Here is a 24,642-nt window from a genome sequence, read left to right as displayed (position 1 = left end):
AATTGATGCCTCTGAGGCTTGTTTACTGGCTGTGTCCTCCTGTATATATGTCGTATCATGTTTTAATAGGCCAGAGATTCAGGGTCACAGAACAAATTTCTCATTTTATTGTTGGGCTGAAAGGATTTAAAAACAAAAAAACCCTAAGCAAGATAGGGGATTTACTGTCTGAATTTGTTCTGTGCATAAGTCATTTTAAAAGGCAGCTCAGCTGTTATGAAACCATTTTAATCAGCTAATCTCATTCATTCTGTCTGTCTCTCTGTCTGTCTCTCTCTCTCTCTTCCAGATGGTACATTGGAACCTCAGTACACAGCAATCCTTGAACCAGTGGCCAAAGCTTGACCTGGTATTCAGTAGGACCCATCAGCTGTGTGTTTATGCCAGCTTGCCAGTCTCTGTGTGACAGCGTACCAGTGAAGGGGATCAGCATTTAGACGAGCACACACTGTTCAAACAACCGGCTGGTGTGTCTGTTTTACCTGTTATATCGGACTGACTGACAGGCAGACAGACCTATCATTATAAGTGAAACAACAGCTATACCTGGAGAACAGATATAAAAAAAGAGCTTTTTAAGTCATTCATTTTTTTTAATTAAAAGCCTCCGTTGGGGTTGGTGTCCACAAAATTAAGGCCTTCCAAGCCCGGCTCTGTCCATTTAACTAATAACAGCTATAGTGAAGCAAAACGTGTCTGGTTGTTGTGCTAACAGCAGGCCACTGTAATGGTGGACTGGTCAGCCTGAGCATGAAGCTAGCTTAGCTTCCCAGCTATATGTAGCATGTTAGCGTGTGGCTAGCCAGCTACAGATGGTGACAGATCAAGTCATTATCCTCCTCCCCTCCATCTCCACCCCTGGCCCCTACAGGGGGGTATAAACTAGTTGTTAGTGGTGCCCCCTTCCCCCCATCCATCCATTCATCTTTCCATTCATTTCTTTTATCCATCCATCCACCCATCAAGCGATAGCAAGGCACGCAGTTGTTTTTCCATATCCAACTCATTCTCTGTTGCAGGTAGTGCCCAGACTCTTTCTCTCATTCTTTTTTGCTTTTGCTCCACTTTCCAGTCTATAGCCCTCATCACTTTTCTAGGTATAGCTCTCGGCCCTCAGCTCTCAGCCCCTGTCCTCGTCTCCCAAGTCTAACTCTCAAGTCCAGCTCAACCTAGCCCAACCTAGTATCTGATAGCCAGGCCGGCAGGCAGCTGTTTTGGTGGTTGTGTGGGTTGCATGGAATCGGCTTAACCGTGGAGAGGCCAGGCTACCACAAACTGATGGACTTTGACAAGCGAGGAGCAGGGGGAGGAGGAGGAGGAGGAGGTGGTGGTGGTGGAGGTGGGGGGAAAGGGGAGGCAGAGGAGGGGAAGAGGATGTCTGGAAAGACGGGGGGTCGATCGGGGCATAGCGGCCGGAGTGCCGGCTCCAACTCCGGGGTGCTGATGGTTGGACCGAACTTCCGGGTTGGAAAGAAGATTGGCTGTGGGAACTTTGGAGAGCTGCGACTTGGCAAGAACCTTTACACCAACGAATATGTGGCCATCAAACTGGTAAAACTCCTCTCTCTTTATCTTGTTTATAGCATTGTATTGTTGTCCTTTGCAGTTGCATTATTGCAAAGGCTACTTTTTTGAGCTCTTGCTTATAGGACTGCAACAATAACAAGAACAGATTGCAACTGTCCGGTTGTTCTCCCATTATTTCGGATTTCATTTTGTCAATCTTATCACCTCCTTTATATGGCTTATCACATGCTCGGATTTTATCTGCTTCCTTTCCAGGAGCCAATCAAGTCTCGGGCGCCGCAGCTTCACCTGGAGTATCGCTTCTACAAACAGCTGGGGAGTTCAGGTGAGCACCACCGTCTCTGACCTCAGATTGTGAGGCTCAGTCAGGTTTCATGGATGCAAACAAAAGTGAGTTGAATTGGGACCAACTTTTTAGAAGGCTAGTTTAAAGGTACTATGTGTAGCATTTTTAAACATAAGTATATTTTTCTCAAATTATTTGTGATACATTGGTATAATTTCCGTTAACATGTGAGACCATGATTGAGACAATTGGTAGCCTCTATCTCACACCAGTGGTATGTTTCACAAAATTAAGACCACATTTCCCATAAACCACATTGCTTCCTGTCTCAAAGAGGATGTTGCTACTTGCTACTCCTCTCCCCCTACATGTTCATTTGTTTTCACTTTGTCTTTACTGAAGAGGATAAACATGTTAGAAGTGATTTTTCACTCCTTCCACCATCTGCCATTGCCAGAAACTCTGAAAGCTTTAGCTCTGTTTGCTCTGGAAGAACAGTGGCTTCTTCCTGTTTTGTGGTGTAAAGCAATCCAAAGCTCTCTTTTTTTCTCTCTCTCTCTCTCTCTCTCTTTCTCTGTCTATCTCTCTATCCATCCATCCAGAGGGTGTACCCCAGGTGTTTTACTTTGGACCATGCGGTAAATACAACGCCATGGTTCTGGAGCTACTGGGACCCAGCCTAGAAGATCTTTTTGACCTCTGTGACAGGACGTTTTCTCTGAAGACTGTACTTATGATAGCCATACAACTGGTAAGACACACAGACTCACACACATCAGTCATAGTGTCTGCTGTTTTAATGCCCGTCATCACGTTTGTTTTACTGTTGTCCTACATGCAGCAAGTTTAAATTGGAAGAAAGTATTTTCTAACCTTGTTAATGACATTTTGTTGTTGTGTTCACAAAACCCTGATGTGTTGAGACATTGAAATTGTTGTTAATTTATTGTTTACTTCTTTTTTCCACTCCCTTAGATAACTCGTATGGAGTTTGTCCACACCCGGAGTCTGATCTATCGAGATGTGAAGCCCGAGAACTTCCTGGTGGGCCGACCCGGCTCCAAACGCCAACACACCATCCACATCATAGACTTTGGCCTGGCTAAGGAATACATAGACCCAGAGACCAAGAAACACATCCCATACAGAGAACACAAGAGTCTGACTGGAACTGCTAGATATATGAGCATTAATACGCATCTGGGGAAAGGTGAGATGTTCCTTAAATGCTACATACAAACACACACACACACACACACACACACACACACCCACCCCAATCTACCCAACAGCCCACCCAAAAGTCAAAGCTCTCTCTGCCCAAATAAGATCTGTGTGTACATATACATACCTAGGAAAAGGTGTGGACACTGGTACACAGAAAGAGAAGCAGTAACGTGAATACACAGATGCGGTGGAAGTGCAGTGCATTCACACTAGTAGCCAAAAATAAGTGAAAAACTGGCATAAAGTGTCTTAACTGGACGTTCATCCACCATGAGCTGCCAGAACAGCTTCAGTGTGCCTTGGCATATCTTCATCAAGTGTTTGGAACTCTATTGGAGGGATGCAACACTCTATTTCATTCCATTATTTAGTGTCCTGATGTTGCTGGAAAACGCTGTCTCAGCCACCACTGAGCAATCTGGTAACTGGGACGGCCATGGTTTATGGTTTACATCACTTTCGTATTCATCAAACCATTCAGTGACCACTTGTGCTCCATGGACAAGGACATCGTCATCCTGATTCCACTCCCATCAGGGCAGAAATGCCTCACTAGAGGATGAACGGGATCACTCAGAATGGCTTTGTGTTTATCGGTGTTCACTGTGCCCTCTAAAGGGTTTAGTGGACCTAATCCATGCCAGAAAAATGCGGCGTACACCATAACAGAACCGTCAAAAGCCTTCTCCGTGAGAGATGAGCACTCAGGCCTGAATCCTTGGTCTTTGTACTCATCCACTTACTGAAAACAGGGTGAAGGATGATGCATCTGAACGTATTACTGTTTTCCACTGCTCAGTAGACCCCTATATGCGTTTGTTGCTTTTCAGGTGTAATAAGGGTTTTTTACATTGCAATCCAACCATACTATCCCTCTCTGTGAAGTTCTCAACATACTTTTCTTGATGAAACTGCCTGCTCCCACCTTAGATTTACATTTGCAGTCAACTGATTCAGGGTTGCCCGCTGTTTTTTCATGCATCTCGAACCAATGCATGGACATCACAGATGAGGAAAATGTGCTTCCATCCACAATTGCCCTTAGTTGATGTCTTTCCTTTAGGCTAGTTGAGCAGTCTTCATCACTGAAACTCCTGCTAAACGAGCCCGACAATCAGCCTTCTCCCAAAGTCTCTTGAGATCTCAGTCTGTTAAAGGTGCAATGTGTAGCATTTTTAAACAATCAATATATCATGGACAAATTATTTGATACTTTGCACACCATGCATCACCACACAGGCTTCAGTTGGCGTCATTTGAACCCATGTTGTTTTCCTCTCGGTCATTTCAGAGCAAAGCAGGCGGGACGACCTGGAAGCTCTAGGCCACATGTTCATGTACTTCCTGCGAGGCAGCCTCCCCTGGCAAGGACTCAAGGTGAGGGGACATCCGGCCATTCATCCATCTGTCTATTCATCAGTCCTTCTTTTCTTTATGGTTTTCTTCCTTTCATGCATGCATCCCTCTATGTCTGTTCATTTGGCTCTCCATCCATTAGCATTTTCTGTGTTTGGCATTGAGCTGACACCACAAGAACAAAGGAATGTGTTTTTTAACTGGTAGTGGATGAATGATGTTATGAATGAATTCCTCCCTGTCTCCCTCTCCATCAGGCTGACACTCTGAAAGAGCGTTATCAGAAGATAGGAGACACTAAGAGAGACACGCCAATAGAGGTCCTCTGTGAGAGCTTCCCAGGTCTGTAAAGATGCACACATCTACAAAAAATACTAAAGGAAACTTTGCATTATATCTGTTTTGTTCATACACTACAACATAATCATAAACTATCTCAAACCTGGGTGAATAGAGCATGTCCAAACTAGTAAAATATTTGACCGATTTAAATACAGTGATTAACTGGACCCACAAATATTCAAAATATGAAATGCATACGGCAACTTATTCCAAAGTGTTACTGCATACATTAGCAAAGCTATAGCAACATTTTGGCAAAATAACTCGGAGGAGTTTTGATATTGTTGTCATGTTTCCCCCCCAAATATTATTTTGGCCAACCTGGTGGATTCTCCGCACTTTCACCCGCTCAATTTTGTTTAACGCTTGTTCAACCAGGCAAGTTGTTTAAGAACACATTCCTATTTCCAGCAGCAGCCAGTGGGAGTATTAAGCACATGCACACACTCATACTTGGCCATGCGCACACACACACACACACACACACACACACACACACACACACACACACACACACACACACACACACACACACACATGCAGGTGGTAGGGAGATTAGGGATTTACCTTCTGGTTCTGTTTCACTTGGCTAACATTTAGGCTACCGTGTGTTCCTCTAACAACCATATAACCCTTGCTTGATATGTGTGTGTGTCTCTGTGTATGAATCTGAATGTGTTCACTTGCATGTATGGGTTACGGTGCATGTGCATCTGTATGTGTGTGTGTGTGTGTGTGTGTGGTGTGTGTGTATTTCTGCGCCTGTGTGTGCGAAACAGAAGAGATGGCCACCTACCTGCGGTACGTGCGTCGGCTGGACTTCTTCGAGAAGCCGGACTACGACTACCTGAGGAAACTCTTCACGGACCTCTTCGACAGGAACGGCTACATCTTCGACTACCAGTACGACTGGACTGGAAAGCCACTGGTGAGTGCGGGACGGGTGTGTTAGGGTTAGTGTTAGTGTCATACTTTACTGTTACGGGTTAGAACATCTTTGATTAGCAGTATTGCTGTGAATGAGTTTGTGTTGATATTTTTGGATTGAAGCTGCTGATAGCCGATATTTTGTGCCAGTATTCAGTATTTTCATATATGACTATTTAATGTATTCAGTGTTTCCTGCCTCTAAAGCCTCTAAAACAGCATTTAGAACACCATCCACTGAAACCCAGGAACCCTTGGAGGAAAACCAGCAGTATTTAGGCCAAATGTCAGCTGTCGGATAGCTGCAGTGATCAAAGTGCATCTTCTGCTGTAGGCTCCCATATCATAGTGTTTATCCACAACATCATAAATTAGAAATCAAACCCAGATAAGGGGACATCTAGTATCCAACTGTGACCTACTTCCTCCTACTTCCTCCACTTTCTCCTAACCCATTCTGACCTCACTTCCTGTGTGTTCAGCCCACCCCCATCGGCCCAGTGGCCAGCGAGACTCCGCTTCAGACCAGCAGCCGAGAGAAAGCGCCGCAGCAGACCAAAAACCAGGTACACACACATTACACACTCACATTCACTTATACACATGCACAGACATAAACAGAACACATACACACACACACACACATCAGTCCATAGGCTCATAACAACCTACTAGTAATCTTCAGGCATGTAACGTTGAGGGAAAGCCGAAAGCAGATTTAGCAGGACCACCTCTTCCCTCTTTTGCATGGGGTCTCCACACGTGCACACTCTCCCGTGCGCTCTTACTATACTGCGCACTTACGTGCACACCCTCCTGTTGCTCCTCTACCGAGTACTGATTCTAAACTCACTCTTTCTTTTCTGTTTCCTTTCTCACTCCTTCCTTCTACCTGGCTCCTCACCTCTCTCCTCCTCACCGTGTCACTCCTCATGTTTCCTTCACCGTTCACTTCTCATCTGCCACTCTTCCCTCCGTTTGTCCTCCCTCCTCTTCCTCGCCTTTACCTCTTCTCTTTCCGCTTTCCTCCCTCTCTTCTTCTCTTCCGCTCCTTTCCACGGCAACCCTCCTCTTCCTTCTCGTCCCTCTTCCTCCACCTTTTCCCCTCCTCTCCCCACCACTTCCTCATCCTCCCCGTTTCTCCCTCCGATCGGCTGCCCGTCGCCTCTAGTCTCCAGAGGGGAAAGGCAGTGAGTCCCAGCCCACTCCAGTGACCAATCGAGAGCTGCTGGGCTCCCATCTCACTGCCGATAGGCTGGGAGGGTCTGTCCAGGTACTGGGAGGAAGGGTTAGCTCTGCCGGCTTCCTGTCTGTCTCTCTGTCTGCCTACCTGTCTATCTGTCTGCCTGCATGACCACCTCAGTCTCTGCAGCAGGACTGACTTCAGTTCAGTCCATTGACATGGGAAGATTGTCATATCAAACCTATTTATTGAAACCTTTATTTATCCAGGGAAGGTTTGCTCAGCATGTATGTTCTTTTTCAGCACTGCTTCATGTATGCTTCATACAGTAGTTAGGCCATGTTTGCACTATTCCGCTTTTTTCAAATTGCCACTGCCTTTTTAACATTAAAGGATAATTCCGGTTATTTTCAACCTGGGCCTTGTTTTCCTTGTTTTTGCCATCATGACTGTGCTCAAAATTTCATCACTTCACTATAGAGCTTTACACACCAGGAGGGCCAAAGCAGTTGAACCCAAAGAAAGAAATTGTGTCAACACAAGTGGTAAACATAGCACCACCAATGTCCGCAGTCCAAGTTATTAAAAATCTAAATTCTCAGTTATATTCACACTAATAAAATCAACCATACTTGTGAAAAGTGAGAAATATCGTCTGTAGTTATGGTATCGGTTATGGTACAGTGGTAGCGCTCCCAGTGAACTTGAGGTATGTAAAGTTCTACGGAGAGGTAAATGACAACATTTTGAACACAATCGATCACCATGATGGCAAAACCTAGGAAAATAAGGCCCAGGTTGAAAATAATGGGAATTATCCTTTAAAATCAAAGGTGGACAGAAGGAGGTTTCCTGGCTTCTTTTTCGAGGCTTTTTTTAAAGGAGACCACATAATGTAGACAGCATTTTTTGTGAGCCGACCAATCACAATGAAAAAGAGGCGGGGTTTCACACTACAGCTTTAACAACTACAATGAAAATAGAAAAAATAGCAGTAGTTCTGATCATAAAGAGTCAGTATGGAACACAAGGATTCAAGGTCAGAGTTGTACGCAAGTACTGTTTGCTGATAGTGGCAGCTACTGCAGCTAGTCTATGTAAATAAACTTGCTTTTCATTTGTCAGCATAAAATACGATTGATTCAGCACCTTTTCTACAAAAAGAATAGTGCGAACACACCTTTATGCCTGTTTCCATTTGGGAGCTGGCCAGTACAACCACAGTCATATACTGTACACTATTCTACCACCTGATCTGGGGATTTGAACTGGTAACCTTCCAGTCACAATCACGCTATCAATGGAGACAGGTTGCTGTTGCCACCCTTTTGTCTCTATTGAGAAACAACCGGCGACAGAGCTACTACTCTATAATGAGCAAATCATTTACACTTTATTTGCATTTGGATTGTCTCCAGACTTGCTGCATACATGTCCTTATCTGCTTTCCTGTCTATAATTCTTATGTAATTCTTAAGTAGTCTCCTGTCTGCCTGCCCCCTTGTCCTTAGAATAAAGGGCAGTTTATAGTACAACGATTTATGATCGCCCGATGCACATCGCTACAAAGTCACCAACATTCCATCATCGCTCAACTTTGATTTTGGACGCTGTTGCTCATAAAAAGTATAAACACTAGAGCGATTATAGAATGCATCGCAGAGGTTCATTCATTTGCTCTCATCTAGTTACTTTATTTGTTACTATAGTTCTAAATAGCAAGTAGTTGTAGCACTTTACAAGTTAGTCTTTATTAAAAGTAACCCAGTTGAGTGCTTTCAAGTTACCCGCTTAAAAACTTCACAACCTTTATGTCTTCTGGTGATGTTCTCACTAGCAGGCTATAGAAATCATCACCGAGTACACTGCTGTTATCTACTTATCTGTTAACAAGCAGCTTTCATTTATTCGGGGTCTGATCGTCTTTATGGTAAACTAGTATGATCACAGAGGCAGCCTTGATTAATCATGTCTGGTCTAAAAGCGGATAGCGCTCACAACACATTGGCAGGTGCTTTCAGTTCTCAGATGTACAGGTAACAATAATGTTCTTACCCTTTTCTTCCATCAGTCAAAGTAATGCAAATATTCCCAGGTTGTGAAGTATATTGTTGTGTCCGTTCTGAAAGCGAGTCGGAGCCTACAGACTCCAAGCGTGTCAACCAGCTGCTGCAGTCTGCTTTTAATAACGCCATGTAACAAAATATATTTTCTTAATTGCACTAATTGAAAATTTAACCATTTGAAAGGAAAATAATAATAATACAGTTTGTAAACCAGTCTGCAGAATAGCCTAATGGTCTACATGTTATGTAACTGCTTTTGCAATGTTATTTTTCACTCTTTCTTTTTAAATAAGAAGTTTCATTCAAGTAAATCTATTGTCTTTATCCAGGTCTAGATAAATAGCATAAATTGTCTCCTCAGTGTACGTTTTATTCTACAGTCTATTACAAAAGTACGGTCTTCCAGAGCTGTTGATTACCGTTTAATTTGAGCTCAGAGAATTAATCGACGTTAGGATAAGAGAGTTCCATAATGTTGTCATGACAACTGAGCCAGCGATGGGGTCAAAGTTCAGTCCAATTTAAGTCTCAGCGATGGGCGCAACGACCATCGCAACGATGACAGATCGCCTGTCGCTGGAAGTATAAACATGTCATTGCGACCGACGATAGAATATCATCATCGCCGGTGGTGACGATCATAAATCGCTGTACTATAAACTGCCCTTAAGACGGTGAGACAGTGTTGGGGAGGATACATTGTGGAGTAGGGGAGGTTTAGGTATATATTTTGTAGTAGGGAGAGTGAACAAGTCTATGCTTGGGATGGAGGGGTGGACATTGGGGTAGGAAACTCATAAGTCTAACAAGTGGTTGTTAAATGGGTAAAGTGCTTAGTAGAATAGACAAATCTAGCAGCCGCAGCAAGAATGCGCCAGCATGTATCTGTCGCCGTTACAAGAGTTGTGCCATTACAAATATTCAGGCCCCAATCGTTGTCAGTGCTTCCTGGTAAAAGGTTCAATAAACTGATCACTGGAGGCTTAAACAAAGTTCCGCCTTAGTGTTACAACTCTTATAGATGCAAGGGTTTGGCGCTAATGTCCCGCCCTGATTGGACATCTGCTACTCTGACACCCATCCCTCTCTCCTCCCATGTCCCGCCTCCAGGTGATGAGTTCTACCAATGGGGAGCTGAACACAGACGACCCCACTGCAGGACACTCCAACGCACCAATCACAGCCAACGCCGAGGTGGAAGTGGCTGATGAGACCAAGTAAGGACATACACACACACACACACACACAAGTAAAAGTAGTAAGAATATGTAAGCTCATATTCCACTTTTGGCGGAGTATTTACATGCTTAACACACATATGTCAGTACATGTTCATGCACAATCACCTGTTCAGTTTTTTGTGTTTTTATTATCGATAAATACAAGCAAAATTGCCTTGGTAATTATCAGTGTTGCGTCACCAAACTGCCAGCTTAGATTTGAGATGGTTTCTAGCCCAGCTGCAGTAGAAACCAGACTGTTCTGCCCTTTAGAAAAACAACATGAACAAAAGAGGAAGGAAGAACATTTTAGGTCATGGAAGCGCTCTGACTTAGTTACAGTTACACTGGGATCCTTGTTGGTGGTTAGCTGTACAGGAACTCATACAGCGGTGTACATGCTGAAAGTATCCTCCCAATGTTAAATCTTACTTATATAAATTTGAAAATAGAAAAGTTGTCAATAAATCATGGGGTGTGTGTTGCAGGTGCTGCTGTTTCTTCAAGAGGAGGAAGAGGAAAGCCCTCCAGAGACACAAGTGAAAATGAGAGACGAGAGCAAACGCCCTGCTCTCTTTCTCTCTCTCTCTCTCTCTCTCTCTCTCTTTCTCTGTCTCTCTCTCCAACCCCCCCCCCCCTTCATATAACACTCTCTCCCTCTCTCTCTCTTCCCTCGCTCTCTCTCTCTCCCCCTTTCACCCACCTCCTCTACTGTCGGAGGTCTTGTAGTCTACGGAGGGGGTTGGCCGGTACTGGCCGGACTACCGGAACCCTGCAGACGGACAGCAGTGCAGCCAGGCAGACAGCAGATTTGCTAATGCGACACGGACCTTAACGTGTGGACTAGCTGTACTAGCGATGGACCGACTCTTGGCGTATTTATGGTTCTGATACGATTGGACCTGGAAACTGAACTGGATCAGCTCAGACTGCAGTGGGAAAGAACTGACCGCAAGTGAACGGCTGACAAAGAGTTTAAACGGGAAGCGGATCGGCTGGCTGGCCGGCAGGCAGGCTGACAGACTAGCCGGCAGACTGGTTCGGCTGGTTTACCGCCAGAGGAGTGAGAGTGTGTCTTTCTGTGGACAGAGGAGAGGAGATACAGGAGGGAAGACAACAAGAGGACAGGAAACCATGAGACTGTCGGACCACACACAAGCATACATGTAAACACGGAAACGCACACATGCACATATGTACAAACACGCCGAACATTTTTCTGGAGCTCGTCCTAAAAAGAGACGTTACTACGGACAAAAAGAGACGCAGCTCCCGCACATAGTCTGATGTTTTTATTCCCCGGGATGAAAGGACATAAAACGGGGAGCGGCTGGGTCTATTTCCCGCAGAACGGAGCGGGCTGAGTGTATTTCTTGGAGTCATGTTCACCCCGAGAGGAAAATCTCACAATCCCACCTGAATCAAAAGTTTAAAAAAAAAATGTCTATGTAAAAAAAACTTTATGCTTTTTTTCCCCCCGTTTTATTTTGTAAACTAAAAATGAAGACGGTCTACAGTTTTGGAACCTTCGTTTCTTTCCACTGTCTTTTTGAGTTGTTCGAAAACAAGTTTGTGTTTTTAGTAGCTTCTAGTGTGTTCCTCAGAATTTAATTTTTTAATAACTTGTATTTTTAATTTTCTGTTTTTGTTTGTTTTTTCCTCTTTCTCTCTGGGTCGGAGGATGCAAAGTCAGCAAGATAACTCCATTAAAAACAACCAAACAAAAGCAAAACTGCTCTTTTTATTTAAGGGGATAAGGAACCGTTGTGAGTTAAAGGAAAAATCCACCTTTAGATATTCTTACACTGTTAGATATCAATCTGTCATGTTCAATGCGTTCCAGGAGTTATTTTGTGATCAAGTGTTGTAATTTACTGTTTTGGTGAACCCACTTTCCCTCAACCTGCCTCCTCTACTTCTACTTCATTTAGTGATTTCCTGCATTTCCCAGAATGCCTTTCGTCAACCCCAGAGAACGGGCATAAACTTGTTGCTTTCAGCTGTGGGTTATACGTTTAGGTGGAGAGAGCGATAATGATAGCAATAGCATGGTAAGAGCAGGAGAGCGAGCGTCACACCTCTTACTCAAAGCACATGCCTTGTAGCTGCGTTGCATTCTGGTCTATTGAGGCTACTGTTGGTGGAGAAATTGGTCTCTCTCCTCTTCTACGATGGATTTCTCCCTGTATGATTGTTGAACGTCTCTTGGTGCAAAATGGCGGCTCTAGAAAGAAGCCCTCGCTCTTTGATTCTGAGGGACTGATGACTGACTGTTGATGTTTTAGATCCTGAAACATTTTCTGCTGTCAAACTCCACTGTGAGTGCTAGAAATATCGGTCGTCTACATTTGGCCAATTATCAAAGGCAGTGATTCTTGATTTGATCTGTATTGTAGGTAGAGAGATAACAGTGAAGCTATGATCAAAACAGTCATTCTTCTACATTCTCTAATTGTGTTAACTTCTTGTAAATGAAATAATGCTGAAGTTTAACAATTCATCAATCTGCTGGGGACCCCCTGAAACCCCCCCAAGGACCCCTGGTGGTCCCCGGACCCCACGTTGAGAACCACTGATCTAAGGGAATAAGAAAAATACACCAAACTACTAAATGGACCAAAACTGTTTTAGCGGGGATTTTTCCTTCAAACTCACCTACTATCCTGCCTATATAGGAGGTTGTTTTTCAGTTGACTTGACTTGATGTGGGTCTGGGTGGGGAATCTAGGAGGAGACATCTGGAAAATCTCTTCACTCCCTTGCCACACTAGAAACAGACAAATAGAACAAGGTTAAAAGTTTATTTCATTAGATTACTTTGTTTTAATTTCCACCGAATACACCAATGAGATGATCAGTGACTCATCGTTTTTATAAATGCCACTTTCATGAAATTCAGTGCTGAAAAATATACAGAGAACGCGTCGCCACCAAGCCTGTCCAAGTGCCCTTGAGCAAGGCATTGAATCCCAAACTGCTGGAGGGGTTCAGAACTGCAGGTGACCCTGTGCTCTGACCTCTCTGACAAAATGCACATCTGTATCTAGGAGTGATATGCAGAAAGACAAATTACAATTACCTTGACTAAAATGGCAAATAAAGTGATCAGTCATCAAGTGACTGGTGAAGAAAGGTAAGTTATAAGACTTAGGTCAAGCTGTCTATTGATGAGGGCTTCGAGGGGAAGATCAGCCACTAGAAAACCGCTTTATATGGGCAGGAGAACAAGCTGAAGTTCCCCGTCAGCAACCTGAAAGTTTATGGTCACTCGTGCAAGAAAAGTGCTGAAGTATGGGGAATCCAGGGAGCCTGAAGTCTCTCTGGGTGGCACTGAAGGGAAGTGAGGACCCATGGGACGCGAAAGCTCATGCTGCTGACTTTTTGGGAACATTCTGAGAATGTCAGCTCGTATTGCCTTCTATTTAGATGGCATTTTGAGCATGCAAATGAGCTCATACCGTCTGGTTGGCATGCAAGTAATGAGGCTTGACTGGTGCTGCCCACTAGCTAGATAGCGACATTTTGAACATGGAAGCTCATAATGGAGTCCTGCCTCCTGCTTATTGGCATCCATTGTACAGAAGCCTTTGAAGTTAAAAATAATAAACATACTGTGGGACGCAGCATGTATGACTACAGATGTTGATTTTGCATTAAGGTAATTCTATGTGTATTTATTTAGCTGGAGAGACTTAATGAAAGTATTTGAAAACAGCATTTGCAAGATTTTTTATACAGTGTGTCATGTCAAAACATGGGAATGAACCTTTGGTAAGTGTCAATTATCTGTATTTCCCTTCTAGTGGCCACATAGGCTGGGTTGAATTCATCTTCTTCTATTGATAGCTAACATCTTTGGTATATTACGTAAAGACGGAAGTGAGTGTGGGATTTCTCTCTCGCTTTTTCCCCTCACCTCCTCGCTGCTGCAGCTAAAACATTTACGATCTTTGGCTGCGCAGGCACCCTGTCGTCACGTGAGGGCAGGAACCCGCGAGGCTCCCGCTAATTGGCTGAGGAGAGGAAGACGGGATCTCCTATTGGCCCACTCGTCAGGCGTACGTCATCATTGCCGGTCGCTACGTTGTTGTTTTCATGAGGTTTTATCGCTGAAGATGCCACATCTGTAACGATGTGGGTATGATGTATATGTTCGGGACTTTCCTTTCCGCAAAAACACCTGCCTTCAGATACTTAACATTTATACCCGGTGCGAAATTCATGAAAAATAGCAGTGAGCAACTCCCACTTTCACGCGGTTTCTCCCTTATTTTGGATTCACTTTTAAATGGATTTTAATCGTTTTCCAGCATTGTAACGTTAACCAACATTGGAACATGACTTTGCTCCTCAAAGAAGCCCCATCATTTTCATAATTTCATTACCTAAATTAAAGTCGGGATTTTGAGGTGATGTAAGGGAAGAAATGCGGTGATGTAAGCTAGCTATTATCTCCTCCAGTCTGTATGTTTCGGTTTTTATTTCTTCCCAAACGCTCCTCCTGTCTTTGGCTCGGCTCTCCACTGTCACCTGACTGCAAGAAGGAAATTGACTTGGCATTAATAACATTCGACATGAAAGGGAATAACTTTTTTTCATACAGCAGGGACAACGAAACACTTACTAAACGGACAAACAAGGGAACGCAAAGATAAAGACAGAGGAACATGTCAGAAAAGGAACCGAAATTGGGGCTGTTGTTAAATAGTTCAGCTCTGCTCGGTAGTTCAGACGTTAATTCAAATTCTTCCTGTGTATTGAGGAAATTGGTGAAGTAGTTTTTTCCTCTGAGAAGAGCCATAATGTCAGACACGGAGAGGTCTCTGCCGGTCTCCAGGAGGCTCAGCTATGCGGTGGGACACTTTCTGAACGACCTGTGTGCCTCCATGTGGTTCACATACCTGCTGGTGTTCTACCATTCAGTACTGGGATTCCAAAACACAAATGCAGGTCAGTTTTAGACACCTCATATATATGTATGTATATGTACTTTGCTGTACTGGTGTGATTTTTACCAAATTAGCCTGTTTTTGCATGTTTCTTAAATATTATCAAATTCATACCCTAAGTGTATTTCTATACTCGGGGAGTTATTTGTTTATATTTAATAAAGGGATGATGGTGGGTAGGTTGCTTTAACCATACAATATCAGGTTAAAGGGTCACTCTCTTTCTAAATGGCAACCTAAATGAACTTGAGCTAAATCATTCCTAACCAAAAGGACTATAGTAATCCTATAATAGCCTACATTTTAGAAGGATACTATACAAATATCACAGCAAAACTTTAAGTCCCTAATATTATAGTGAAACCACAGGAAATAAACTCACTATAAACTCACCATTGGGTAGCGAAGACAAGTCCCTATAGGAATATTGTAGTGATTTCCTGATATTGAATGTCTCCCTGTGCTGCAGGTGTGCAGATAGCTGTATTATCATGCAACCCTTTTCCCCATCACCTTTCACTCATGGTTGATAAAAATGTATTGAATTGATGTGATTTATGAATGTCTCCCTGTGGTTTAGGCGTGCTGTTGCTGATAGGCCAGATAGCCGACGGTGTCTGCACTCCTCTCATCGGCTATGAGTCTGACCGAACCCCTGGCTGTGGAAACTATGGCAAGAGGAAGACATGGCACTTAGTGGGTAAGTCTGGCTGACAGATGGATGGGGAGAAAGGAAGGTAGATGAGCAGGTAGGTCAGACATTCCTTTAGTGGGTGAGATTGGTATGAATGTATGATAGATGAGAGAGAATAACTTTATAAATAAAGACATTTGTAAGTGTAGCCTCTCTCTCTAAATATGCTGTATTGCATAATCTGTCTGAGTTGGGCACTTGACTACTTCAGTACTTGAAGGGACTGATGGATGATGTACAGAGTCGAATGGTGATTGCTGTAAACAGAGGAGCATAGAAAAAATGCATTGTCATTATAGCTGTGGATGGGCAACAAGCAAGACAAGGTGTTAACTGTCAGTTTTAAAGGATGGAAATATTACAAGGGGAAATAACACGTTTAGACAAAGGGTAGAGGAGTACACCATACACACATTTTAATGAGGTGTAAGTGTAATCCAGCTAAACCATATCTAGACACCATACACAAAGACACATGTTGATGCCACTCATACCAAGCTTCAAAGGAGTCAGAGATGTGTTGAATGAGATTACATCACTGAACACTGATCCACATTGTCCTCTCCCTGCTTTTCTTTCTGTAAATGGAACACCAAGTCATCTGAATGTAAGCTATATCATGTCATGCAGTCGTTAGTCTTTTATTGGAAGGAAGATAATTCTGTGGAATGAAGCCTAAGACATTATAGGATCTCGAGCTGAAAGATATGCATGAAAGATATGCATATAGTAGTTTTTTATGAAGCTGCTGTTGTGGACTATGCTCTTGTCTGCTGACCAGTTACCAGACATTTTATTGATCCAATTCAGGTCGAATGGTGTTTTATAAGAGTCGTTACATTACGTGACATTTAAAATTCCACATAGAAAGTCACTTCCATAGCGGCAAGTACAAAGTAGGCTACTGACAAATTTGTACATAGGGGAAGCGAGGTCACAATCTGTCAATGGCATCTGTCTTTAAGGACATGATGGGCTGAGCTTTTATATTCAAGATGCTTCACAGTGATTCAAAAAAGAGCTGTAATAACTATCAACAGTCTACATACACTTTCAAATTTTCTACTTTTTATTGCATTAAGGCCTGAAATGAAAACTTTCATTTGGATAAAACCAAGAAATAAAAAAAACCCAAAGTAAACCCTCTTATTTCCGACAGTATAAATGAAAAACTAAAGCATCTTGGTCGCTATAGTGTGCGCTGGTGAAGAGATTCAGCAGTGGTTGGTGAGTGTAAGTCCAGTTTTCTCTGGACGGAGCGCTCACTCACTGCTGAGAAAGAGAAAGTTTGGATTTCTCACTGTTAAGTTTCACTTTCCTGTGTGGAAGGGATTTCCCACCAGTGTCCATACCGACACCAGAGTTTATTTGGGATAATACATGTAATGACTCACTGCTGTGAAAGAGAAAGTTTGGATTTCTCTCTCTTCAGTTTCAGTTCGTCACTTACTGTGTGGAGAAGATTTCCCACCAGTGACCATACTCACACCAGCATTAAATATGGACAAATAGAGTGAATCTACAGTGTCTCAATTAAAGAGGATGGGACACTCTTCTCTGTTGCAGCCCCACTTTGTGATTTAGGTAGATAAGACAGGTGTATTTCTACATAAAAATCTTGTCTAGTGTAGTTTGAATTCTCTCTGTTTACTTCTGTGTGTGTGTGTGTGTGTGTGTGTTACCCAGGTACGGTGAGCGTGGTGCTGTCCTTTGCCTTCATCTTCAACCAGTGCCTCGGCTGCGACTCCCTCACCCCTCAGTGGGCCAGTTTGACCTATTTCGTCCCGTTCATCGTCATCTTCCAGTTCGGCTGGGCCGCCACTCAGATCTCCCACCTGTCTCTCATCCCAGAGCTGGTCACCTGCGAACACGCTAAAGTAGAGCTCACCGCATACAGGTAGGTTATACACACACACACACACACACACACACACACACATACACATACACACACACACACACACACACACATACCAGGGTATCTGCAGGGCCTTAAAAAGTTTGAAAAAGTCTTAAATTTAAGGCCTTAAAATGTGTTTATAAAAATGTCTTAACAATAAAAAAAAAACTTAGTCTTATTTTTTCACCATGTAATGACAGGTTTCTGTCCACTCTTAGATTAATCCAGAACAGGGTTAATAGTTCAATATGCATCCTATCTGCTTTACTAAACACAGTTGGACTTCATGTCCCATAACAATTAATTCCTGTTATCCTTTTTCTTATTCTGCCCATTTATAGTTTCACAACTTTCATTAGCTGTGTTCAATCAGAAATTGGTTGGTTTTGACAGGTTTTTTTAAATTATTATTTTCAAGTTATATCTAAATCATGTTTTTGATATATATTCATAATTTTTGGGAATATTTAAATATTTGTTCATTTTGTCTGACTTTTTTTGTTCTAATGCTGTAATTCGTATTTTTTCAGACTTTTCATTCAGGTATTTCTACTTAATATTTTATAGTTTTGTAATTGTTGGTTGCGTTATTTCGGAGGGATGAAAGTCCTGCAGAGTTTATAGTTTCTCCTGTTCCTGTCTGTCTGTGTCTAGGTACGCCTTCACAGTGATTGCCAACATCACAGTGTATGCAGTGGCCTACCTGCTGTTCCACTTCCAGGTCGGACAGGACGACGACCCCCTCAACGATGCCCTGGGACCAATAGATATCCCCGTCTTCAGGGTGAGGGGGAGGGGTCATAATCAGCCGACCAATAAACTTTCAGTGGGAGGAGACACTAAAAATTGCTAATACACATCTGTATTTTCAGGGTGAACAGGACCACTAGACATCTTGTCCTTTTTTTATTGCCAGACTTTACATACTGCAGCTCTTAGAACGTCACTCACTTTTCTGACTCGTTAGGAGCCAGCGGCAAATTCAGCATACACCTGATCCACCAAACAGGTCGTATTTCAATAAAATCTCAACTTTTGTATCTGTTTTGCATGTTATTCCTCCATCTTCTTTGAACTTGCTGGAATAAAGGAAAATGGACTAAAGGAAAATGTGCTCACTACTGACCCACACTGTCACCTTCAAACTAAAGATTCAGAAAAGGTTGTTGTGTTGTGTGTTGTAGCCCTTCACTTCTGCTCTGTTGTGTTTTATTATAGAACCTGGCATTGATTGTGCTGGGCATCGGGTCTCTCTTCTCTGTCCTCTTCCACCTGGGAACTAAAGAAACGAGGCTTGGAGTTGGAGGGGAGGCAGGAGGAGAGGAGGGGAGGAGGAAGAGGTTGGAGGAAGAGGAGGAGGAGGGAGAGCGGAGGCCCCTCCTTCCTCACCCCAAGCCTTCATCCTATCTTCCTCCTCAGTCGTCTCTTCTCCAGTGGAAATGTTGGCTCAAACAGCCCTCCTTCTACCAGGTAGGACCCAGGATCAGATCAGAAATCCACAGCAACACCTGTACTTGATGAACTAACCCGAGTTGTAGCCATTCAGCTGCTACTTTTTTCTATATTTGTTCTGGAATATTGTGACACTAGCATTTTTTGCAATCAGCATTTTCCGGCTTGACACTTGCCACATTTTAACCAATATGTCAACAAGCACATCGTCATAACTGTTTCATTGACTTGCAGTTGTCATAAATCCTCTGTATAAAGAATACATCTTTATTGGCCCCAAGGTTAATTTATCTTGCACATAAAAAGACATAGCAGTGCACACAGAACTGACAGTATGTACAGTGCTCATTCATTACATACATAAAACCAAACATAACACATACTTACAAAATGCTTCACATCAAATAAAACAATAACAATACAGATAAGACTAAATAAAAAGTAAATATAGAAGAATTGCTCATAAAATTAAATTATTGATCATAAAACAATATCACATAATATCAATGCAGATGCGTCTGGAAAAGTGCCTGAAGCAAAACGACATATTCTGAGTTTCTACATGCACTTGTTGCCTAAGCATAGATTAAAACAGAAATGAGATAGAAATAAAGTAAAATAAAATGAGATAAACTGCATATTAAATACATTGATTCATCACATAGAATATTTCTGGACAGTAATCTAATCTCTCTCTCTCTCTCTCTCTCTCTCTCTCTAGGTGGCGTTTCTCTACATGTCCACCAGATTAATAGTCAATCTGTCTCAGACCTACATCTCCATGTATCTCATCAACACACTGGGGCTGCCCAAGGTAACACACACACACACACACACACACGCTATTTTCTTCACTATTTACTCAAATCTGACATTCAAACAAGGCGTCCTGCCTGGCAAAAACCATTTACACACAACATTTACAATTTCACATAATTATTATACGTTTTATTTTACACATTTCACATTTAATAGTGGACTCATGCACTTGAAATATTAAAATATTTTCTTTGCTGAACACCTCTCTCTTCCTTCCCCTCCTCCTCCCTCCCTCTCTTTTGTCCTGCATCAAGAGTTCATGATAACCATACCATTAATGCTGTTTCTTAACCTAAATTATATTCTAATTCTTTCTTTCTTTCCTTCTCTCCCTCCAACAGAAGTTCATAGCGACTATACCTTTAGTGATGTACCTGAGTGGCTTTCTCTCCTCCTTCATCATGAAGCCCGTCAGCAAACTCATTGGAAAATGTGTGAGTCAGACCTTTCACCCCTGACCCTGAATTTTTGCTTTTCCGGCTGATTTGGGACTTTGTCACTCTAAGGAGTTGAACTGAAAACAGCCATGTTGTTTAGTGAATGAACAGGGAAGTGTTAGCGAGTTAAGCTGAGCTCAGCAACACCTCTGGCTGAGGAGTCAGTGGGTAAAGAAGTTGACTGACTGGTTTTCTGCCCTTTCATTTTGTCACCTGATTTCACTGTGCCACTAAGGCCACATCCACACTAATACGTTTTCGTTTTAAAACGAAAACGATCTCCGTCCACACGAGCGTTTCAGAAATAATCTCCGTCCATACTAACACGCCTGAAAACACATATCACATGACCATTGTCAAATGTTAAGCACACAATGCAACAGAAGAAATGGCAGCAGAAATTTGATCTAGATTTTATTTATTTGTACATTGATAAGAACCCTAAACCTAACCCTCGTCGCAAAACCAAACAAATGAGAAACACAAATTGTAAATGAGATCAAATCTGAGAAAAAAAAAAGATAGATGCATAGATAGATACAGTGCATGGATACATACATATACATATTTTGTAAGAAACAAAATAAACTAACTAGATTAACCAGAGAAATCAAACTGGCTTTTTTACCTATATTTACCCAACAAAGATTTGCTGAGCATGCATGCGCTATAGCAACACCCTCCTTCACATTGACACAGTTCACCAATCACATACTATGCTCTGTCTGTCTCTCTCTCATCTGATTGGTCCAGCTGACCTACTTCGTGGGCCTGCTGCTGATCTTGGCCTTCTCCTATTGGGTGCTGCTGGACGACAAGATGGGCCAGCGGGTGTACGGGGCGGCCGTCTTTCTGGGGGCGGGGTCAGCCACCATTTTGGTGATGTCACTCTCCATGACGGCTGACCTCATAGCCGATCAGACGGTAAGGCCCGCGCACGTGTGTGTGTGTATGAGGGAGAGAGAGTGAGAGAGAGGGAGATTGAGAGAGAGGGAGGGTGTGTGTGTGAACTTCACTGATGTTAATCCTCTTTTTGTATCCATCTCTCTCTCTCTCTCTCTCTCTCTCTCTCTCTCTCTCTCTCTCTCTCTCTCTCTCTCTCTCTGTCTCTGCAGCAAAGTGGAGCGTTTGTCTATGGAGCCATGAGTTTTACTGATAAGGTGGCTAATGGAGTGGCTGTCATGATCATCCAGGCTGTACACCCTTGCCAGTCAGTACACGCACACACACACACACATTATTAATGTTATATAGGACCTTGTGTGCAGTGTAAAAGACAGGTAGATAGGTACAATCGTTTCTCTCTCTGTCTCTCTATATTAGCACTATATTGTGCTGTCCAGCCTGCGTGTGGTTCTACCATCACATCATGGTCATAGTGACGGGAGGCGTGGCCGTTGCCGCGGCGATGGCCCTCTGCACCATCCTCATCTGGCCAATCAAGATCAGACCACGTGAGTCGTAGAACCACACCAATTCATGTGTGTCTTGTACTTCATTGCCTTGTTTTAGCAGTCTGCATGCGTTCCTGTAGACACAGTTCCTCGCTCACAGCTTAACTAGTTGTTTCCTGTGTGTGTGTGTGTGTGTGTGTGTGTGTGTGTGTGTGTGTGTGTCCAGGTGGTCTGCCAGCGGTCTCAGGGCTTATCGGGTGTCAGGAGGATTCAGTGTCGAGCTCCGATGATGCAGCCAGGGTCAACTAACACCCCTCCCCTACCCCCGACAGACTGACAGAAACCTCTTCCTACACTAACAAGACTGGACAGTTTGGACTTTCAGATTTCTTTTTTTTTTAAGATTCATCTTTACTTTTTCGGATGGAGTACAAGGGCAATTCCTGAATGGTTGCTTGACTGGTGCACTTAATATGGTTGTCATGGAAGTGAGCACAAGAACCAAAGGAGCCAGGAACGTATAAGAAATTCTTATTTTTTTAAGCTTAATGGATAATCCCGGCTATTTTCAACCTGGACCATATTTTCCCATCATTTTCCACCATTCAGACTGATTCTGAGTGAAGAACTGTTGAAGGAGCATATGGCTGGTGCATCTATGATAATGTAGATGAGAGCCATAGAGGGTGATGAAGTGAACCATATACAGTATATTAGGAATTGTGTTTCTGGCCATCCTAATTCTGCGTTCTGCAATAACCACTGGTTATGAAGTGGTAAAGCCGGGGTCTCATGCTGTGTTCAAGTCAAAGTTTGAATTTCCGACTTTCTGACATCTCTGGAACGCAGCATAACACCACTTTGTCTAGATAGACTGACCATATGATAAACCACTACATAAAAAGTGAGGCAGACAGCTGAGAACTGACTCTGAAATCATCATGAAATCATGATGAGGAGGAGGAGGAGGATGAAGGCTCTGCTGCAACACACAGAAGGACCAGAACAGGCAATGCATATGAACTTATCCTGTGAGTACCTTTGATAGTAATAATGATAGTATTACTGCAGCAGAACCAAACTAGGAAATCCACACTGCATGTTGCTGTTGAATGGCAACAAGTTGAGCTGATTGAAAAGGATACACACTATAATGGCTATTGAGTTAGTTCACATCATATATGCAGTATTTTGGATAAGAGCTGTATCCTAGAAAAGCTCTGGGACACGATGGAAACTGGATGAGGTGTATACGTGCCTCAGTGTTGTGGCTTAAAGGGAAATGCTGTTTTCTTGCATCAACTAAAAAATGGAATACTTGAGTATCCTGGGTAAGGGAATATCAGTATGCATGTAAACGCACTCCCATGAACGGGTCTAGTCAGAATTCATAAGGGCGATCAACTTTATTCTTGTAACTGTCATGTCTGAGACAGATGGTTGTGTTTTTAACTGACTTACTTTTTACATGGGTTCTTTCTGCTTTGATTGTAATCAAAGGCCAAATTTAATATGAAAAAATATGTTTTATAATCAAGAGAAACTTGAATAGAATTGAATCATTGTTGGTAAAAAGGGACTTTACGCTAGAGGGATCAACTGCATAACATATATATATTCATATAATGTGTGAATAATATAATAAGGGAATCATATTTGAAAATATATTTGATAGGAATCCTATCCTATTATTAGAGGCATTGTGATGTTTGACTCAGAGCCATAGAGTTCTCATGACGGGTTTGATTCAGTCCACATTCAGTAAATCCAGGAAGTGGATTGTGCTTTTTCCTACATTTAAATACTGGAAATCTTTTGACCTGAGACATTTGTCATACCCATCTACTTATCAAATAATCAGATGAATGCTTTGTTTTGGGTAAATAACAAAGCAATTCAAGTTACATTTTGAACTGATTGAATTCAAAGAGAATTGACCACAACCCTGCACCAAAGTCTACCATTCCCCAAACTGCTCTTTCAAAGCACTCTTTGTTTTGTTTCTGTGTAAATGCACATTTTTTATAACTTTATTGTATTTTAATTTACCGGTTATGTTTCTTTGCATTTTCTTGTCCCGGTGAATTCCATGATTATATGTACGATGCTGATTTTATAAAAGGGAAACTTATGAAACACGTTTCATAAGGAGCAACTGGAACTGTGAGTGTGTTTATCTGACTTGAACTTGAACCATTATAGTCACATGAACTGGTAATCATTTACTCAAGCTTATAGAAAATCTTAGCACACAAACATGCACATGACCATGTGGTCATATCAGCAAGTTTTCAAAATTATTCATGCAGATGATAAATAAACAAAGAGAGTGAATATGAAATATGTATTTATGAAATATGTTACAGGAATATTTCCTGAACATGCAAAGATATTGTCATTTTTGTTTTAGTATAATAACATACATTCAGTCATTGTTAAAGAGTATCATTATTATTATTACATTAACCTTAGTGCACTCAATGGAATTGAATGATTAACAATTATGTGTTACTCATCAAGTCCAGATTTGGGAGGCATTATAAGCATTGTGTGTGTGTGTGTGTGTGTGTGTGTGTGTGTGTGTGTGTGTGTGTGTGTGTGTGTGTGTGTGTGTGTATTTACTGCTGCTAGTTTCCTTTGAGTTGCAGTGGGACAATCATTTGCTCTCCATCTGACCATGACTACAGTGAACAGAGTTTCTTAAACAAGAAAAAGCAGATTTTTTAACAAACATAGCCCTTTCATCACCAACAATTCCACTTCACATTGAACATTAAGGAGTAAAAGAAGAGTAGATGCCAGTATAATCACACTTGTATCCTTATTGTGACTGGTCTCTATTAATGCCAGTAAAATCAATCGT

At 42.3% G+C, this 24,642-nt stretch overlaps 2 protein-coding genes across 4 annotated transcripts; both read left to right on the top strand.

The window, feature by feature from the left end:
- The first annotated feature begins 621 nt into the window (after positions 1 to 621).
- LOC139915810 (casein kinase I-like) lies at positions 622 to 11,934 on the top strand. 2 transcript variants are annotated; one of them, XM_078287615.1, is made up of 10 exons: positions 622 to 1,551; positions 1,783 to 1,852; positions 2,416 to 2,564; positions 2,789 to 3,023; positions 4,332 to 4,417; positions 4,654 to 4,738; positions 5,518 to 5,666; positions 6,148 to 6,231; positions 10,025 to 10,131; positions 10,623 to 11,934. In XM_078287615.1, the coding sequence occupies exons 1-10, from the start codon at positions 1,279 to 1,281 to the stop codon at positions 10,675 to 10,677; spliced, it is 1,293 nt and encodes a 430-aa protein (XP_078143741.1). In that variant the 5' UTR covers positions 622 to 1,278; the 3' UTR covers positions 10,678 to 11,934. The 2 variants fall into 2 exon arrangements, with proteins under 2 accessions (XP_078143741.1, XP_078143742.1); XM_078287616.1 differs by having other exon boundaries at positions 1,373 to 1,551; positions 5,521 to 5,666; positions 10,623 to 11,933.
- Positions 11,935 to 14,290: 2,356 nt separating this feature from the next.
- On the top strand, positions 14,291 to 23,940 carry LOC139931971 (major facilitator superfamily domain-containing protein 12-like). 2 transcript variants are annotated; one of them, XM_078287484.1, is made up of 12 exons: positions 14,291 to 15,084; positions 15,664 to 15,783; positions 17,464 to 17,674; positions 18,332 to 18,461; positions 18,896 to 19,147; positions 19,851 to 19,943; positions 20,290 to 20,382; positions 21,139 to 21,309; positions 21,501 to 21,595; positions 21,709 to 21,839; positions 22,006 to 22,241; positions 22,294 to 23,940. In XM_078287484.1, the coding sequence occupies exons 1-11, from the start codon at positions 14,937 to 14,939 to the stop codon at positions 22,086 to 22,088; spliced, it is 1,527 nt and encodes a 508-aa protein (XP_078143610.1). In that variant the 5' UTR covers positions 14,291 to 14,936; the 3' UTR covers positions 22,089 to 22,241; positions 22,294 to 23,940. The 2 variants fall into 2 exon arrangements, with proteins under 2 accessions (XP_078143610.1, XP_078143609.1); XM_078287483.1 differs by having other exon boundaries at positions 22,006 to 22,267; positions 22,324 to 23,940.
- Positions 23,941 to 24,642: the final 702 nt, after the last annotated feature.

This window comes from Centroberyx gerrardi, chromosome 13 (genome assembly GCF_048128805.1).
Source record: "Centroberyx gerrardi isolate f3 chromosome 13, fCenGer3.hap1.cur.20231027, whole genome shotgun sequence".
Lineage (NCBI taxonomy): Eukaryota > Metazoa > Chordata > Actinopteri > Beryciformes > Berycidae > Centroberyx > Centroberyx gerrardi.
This window is presented reverse-complemented; position numbering and strand designations above follow the sequence as displayed.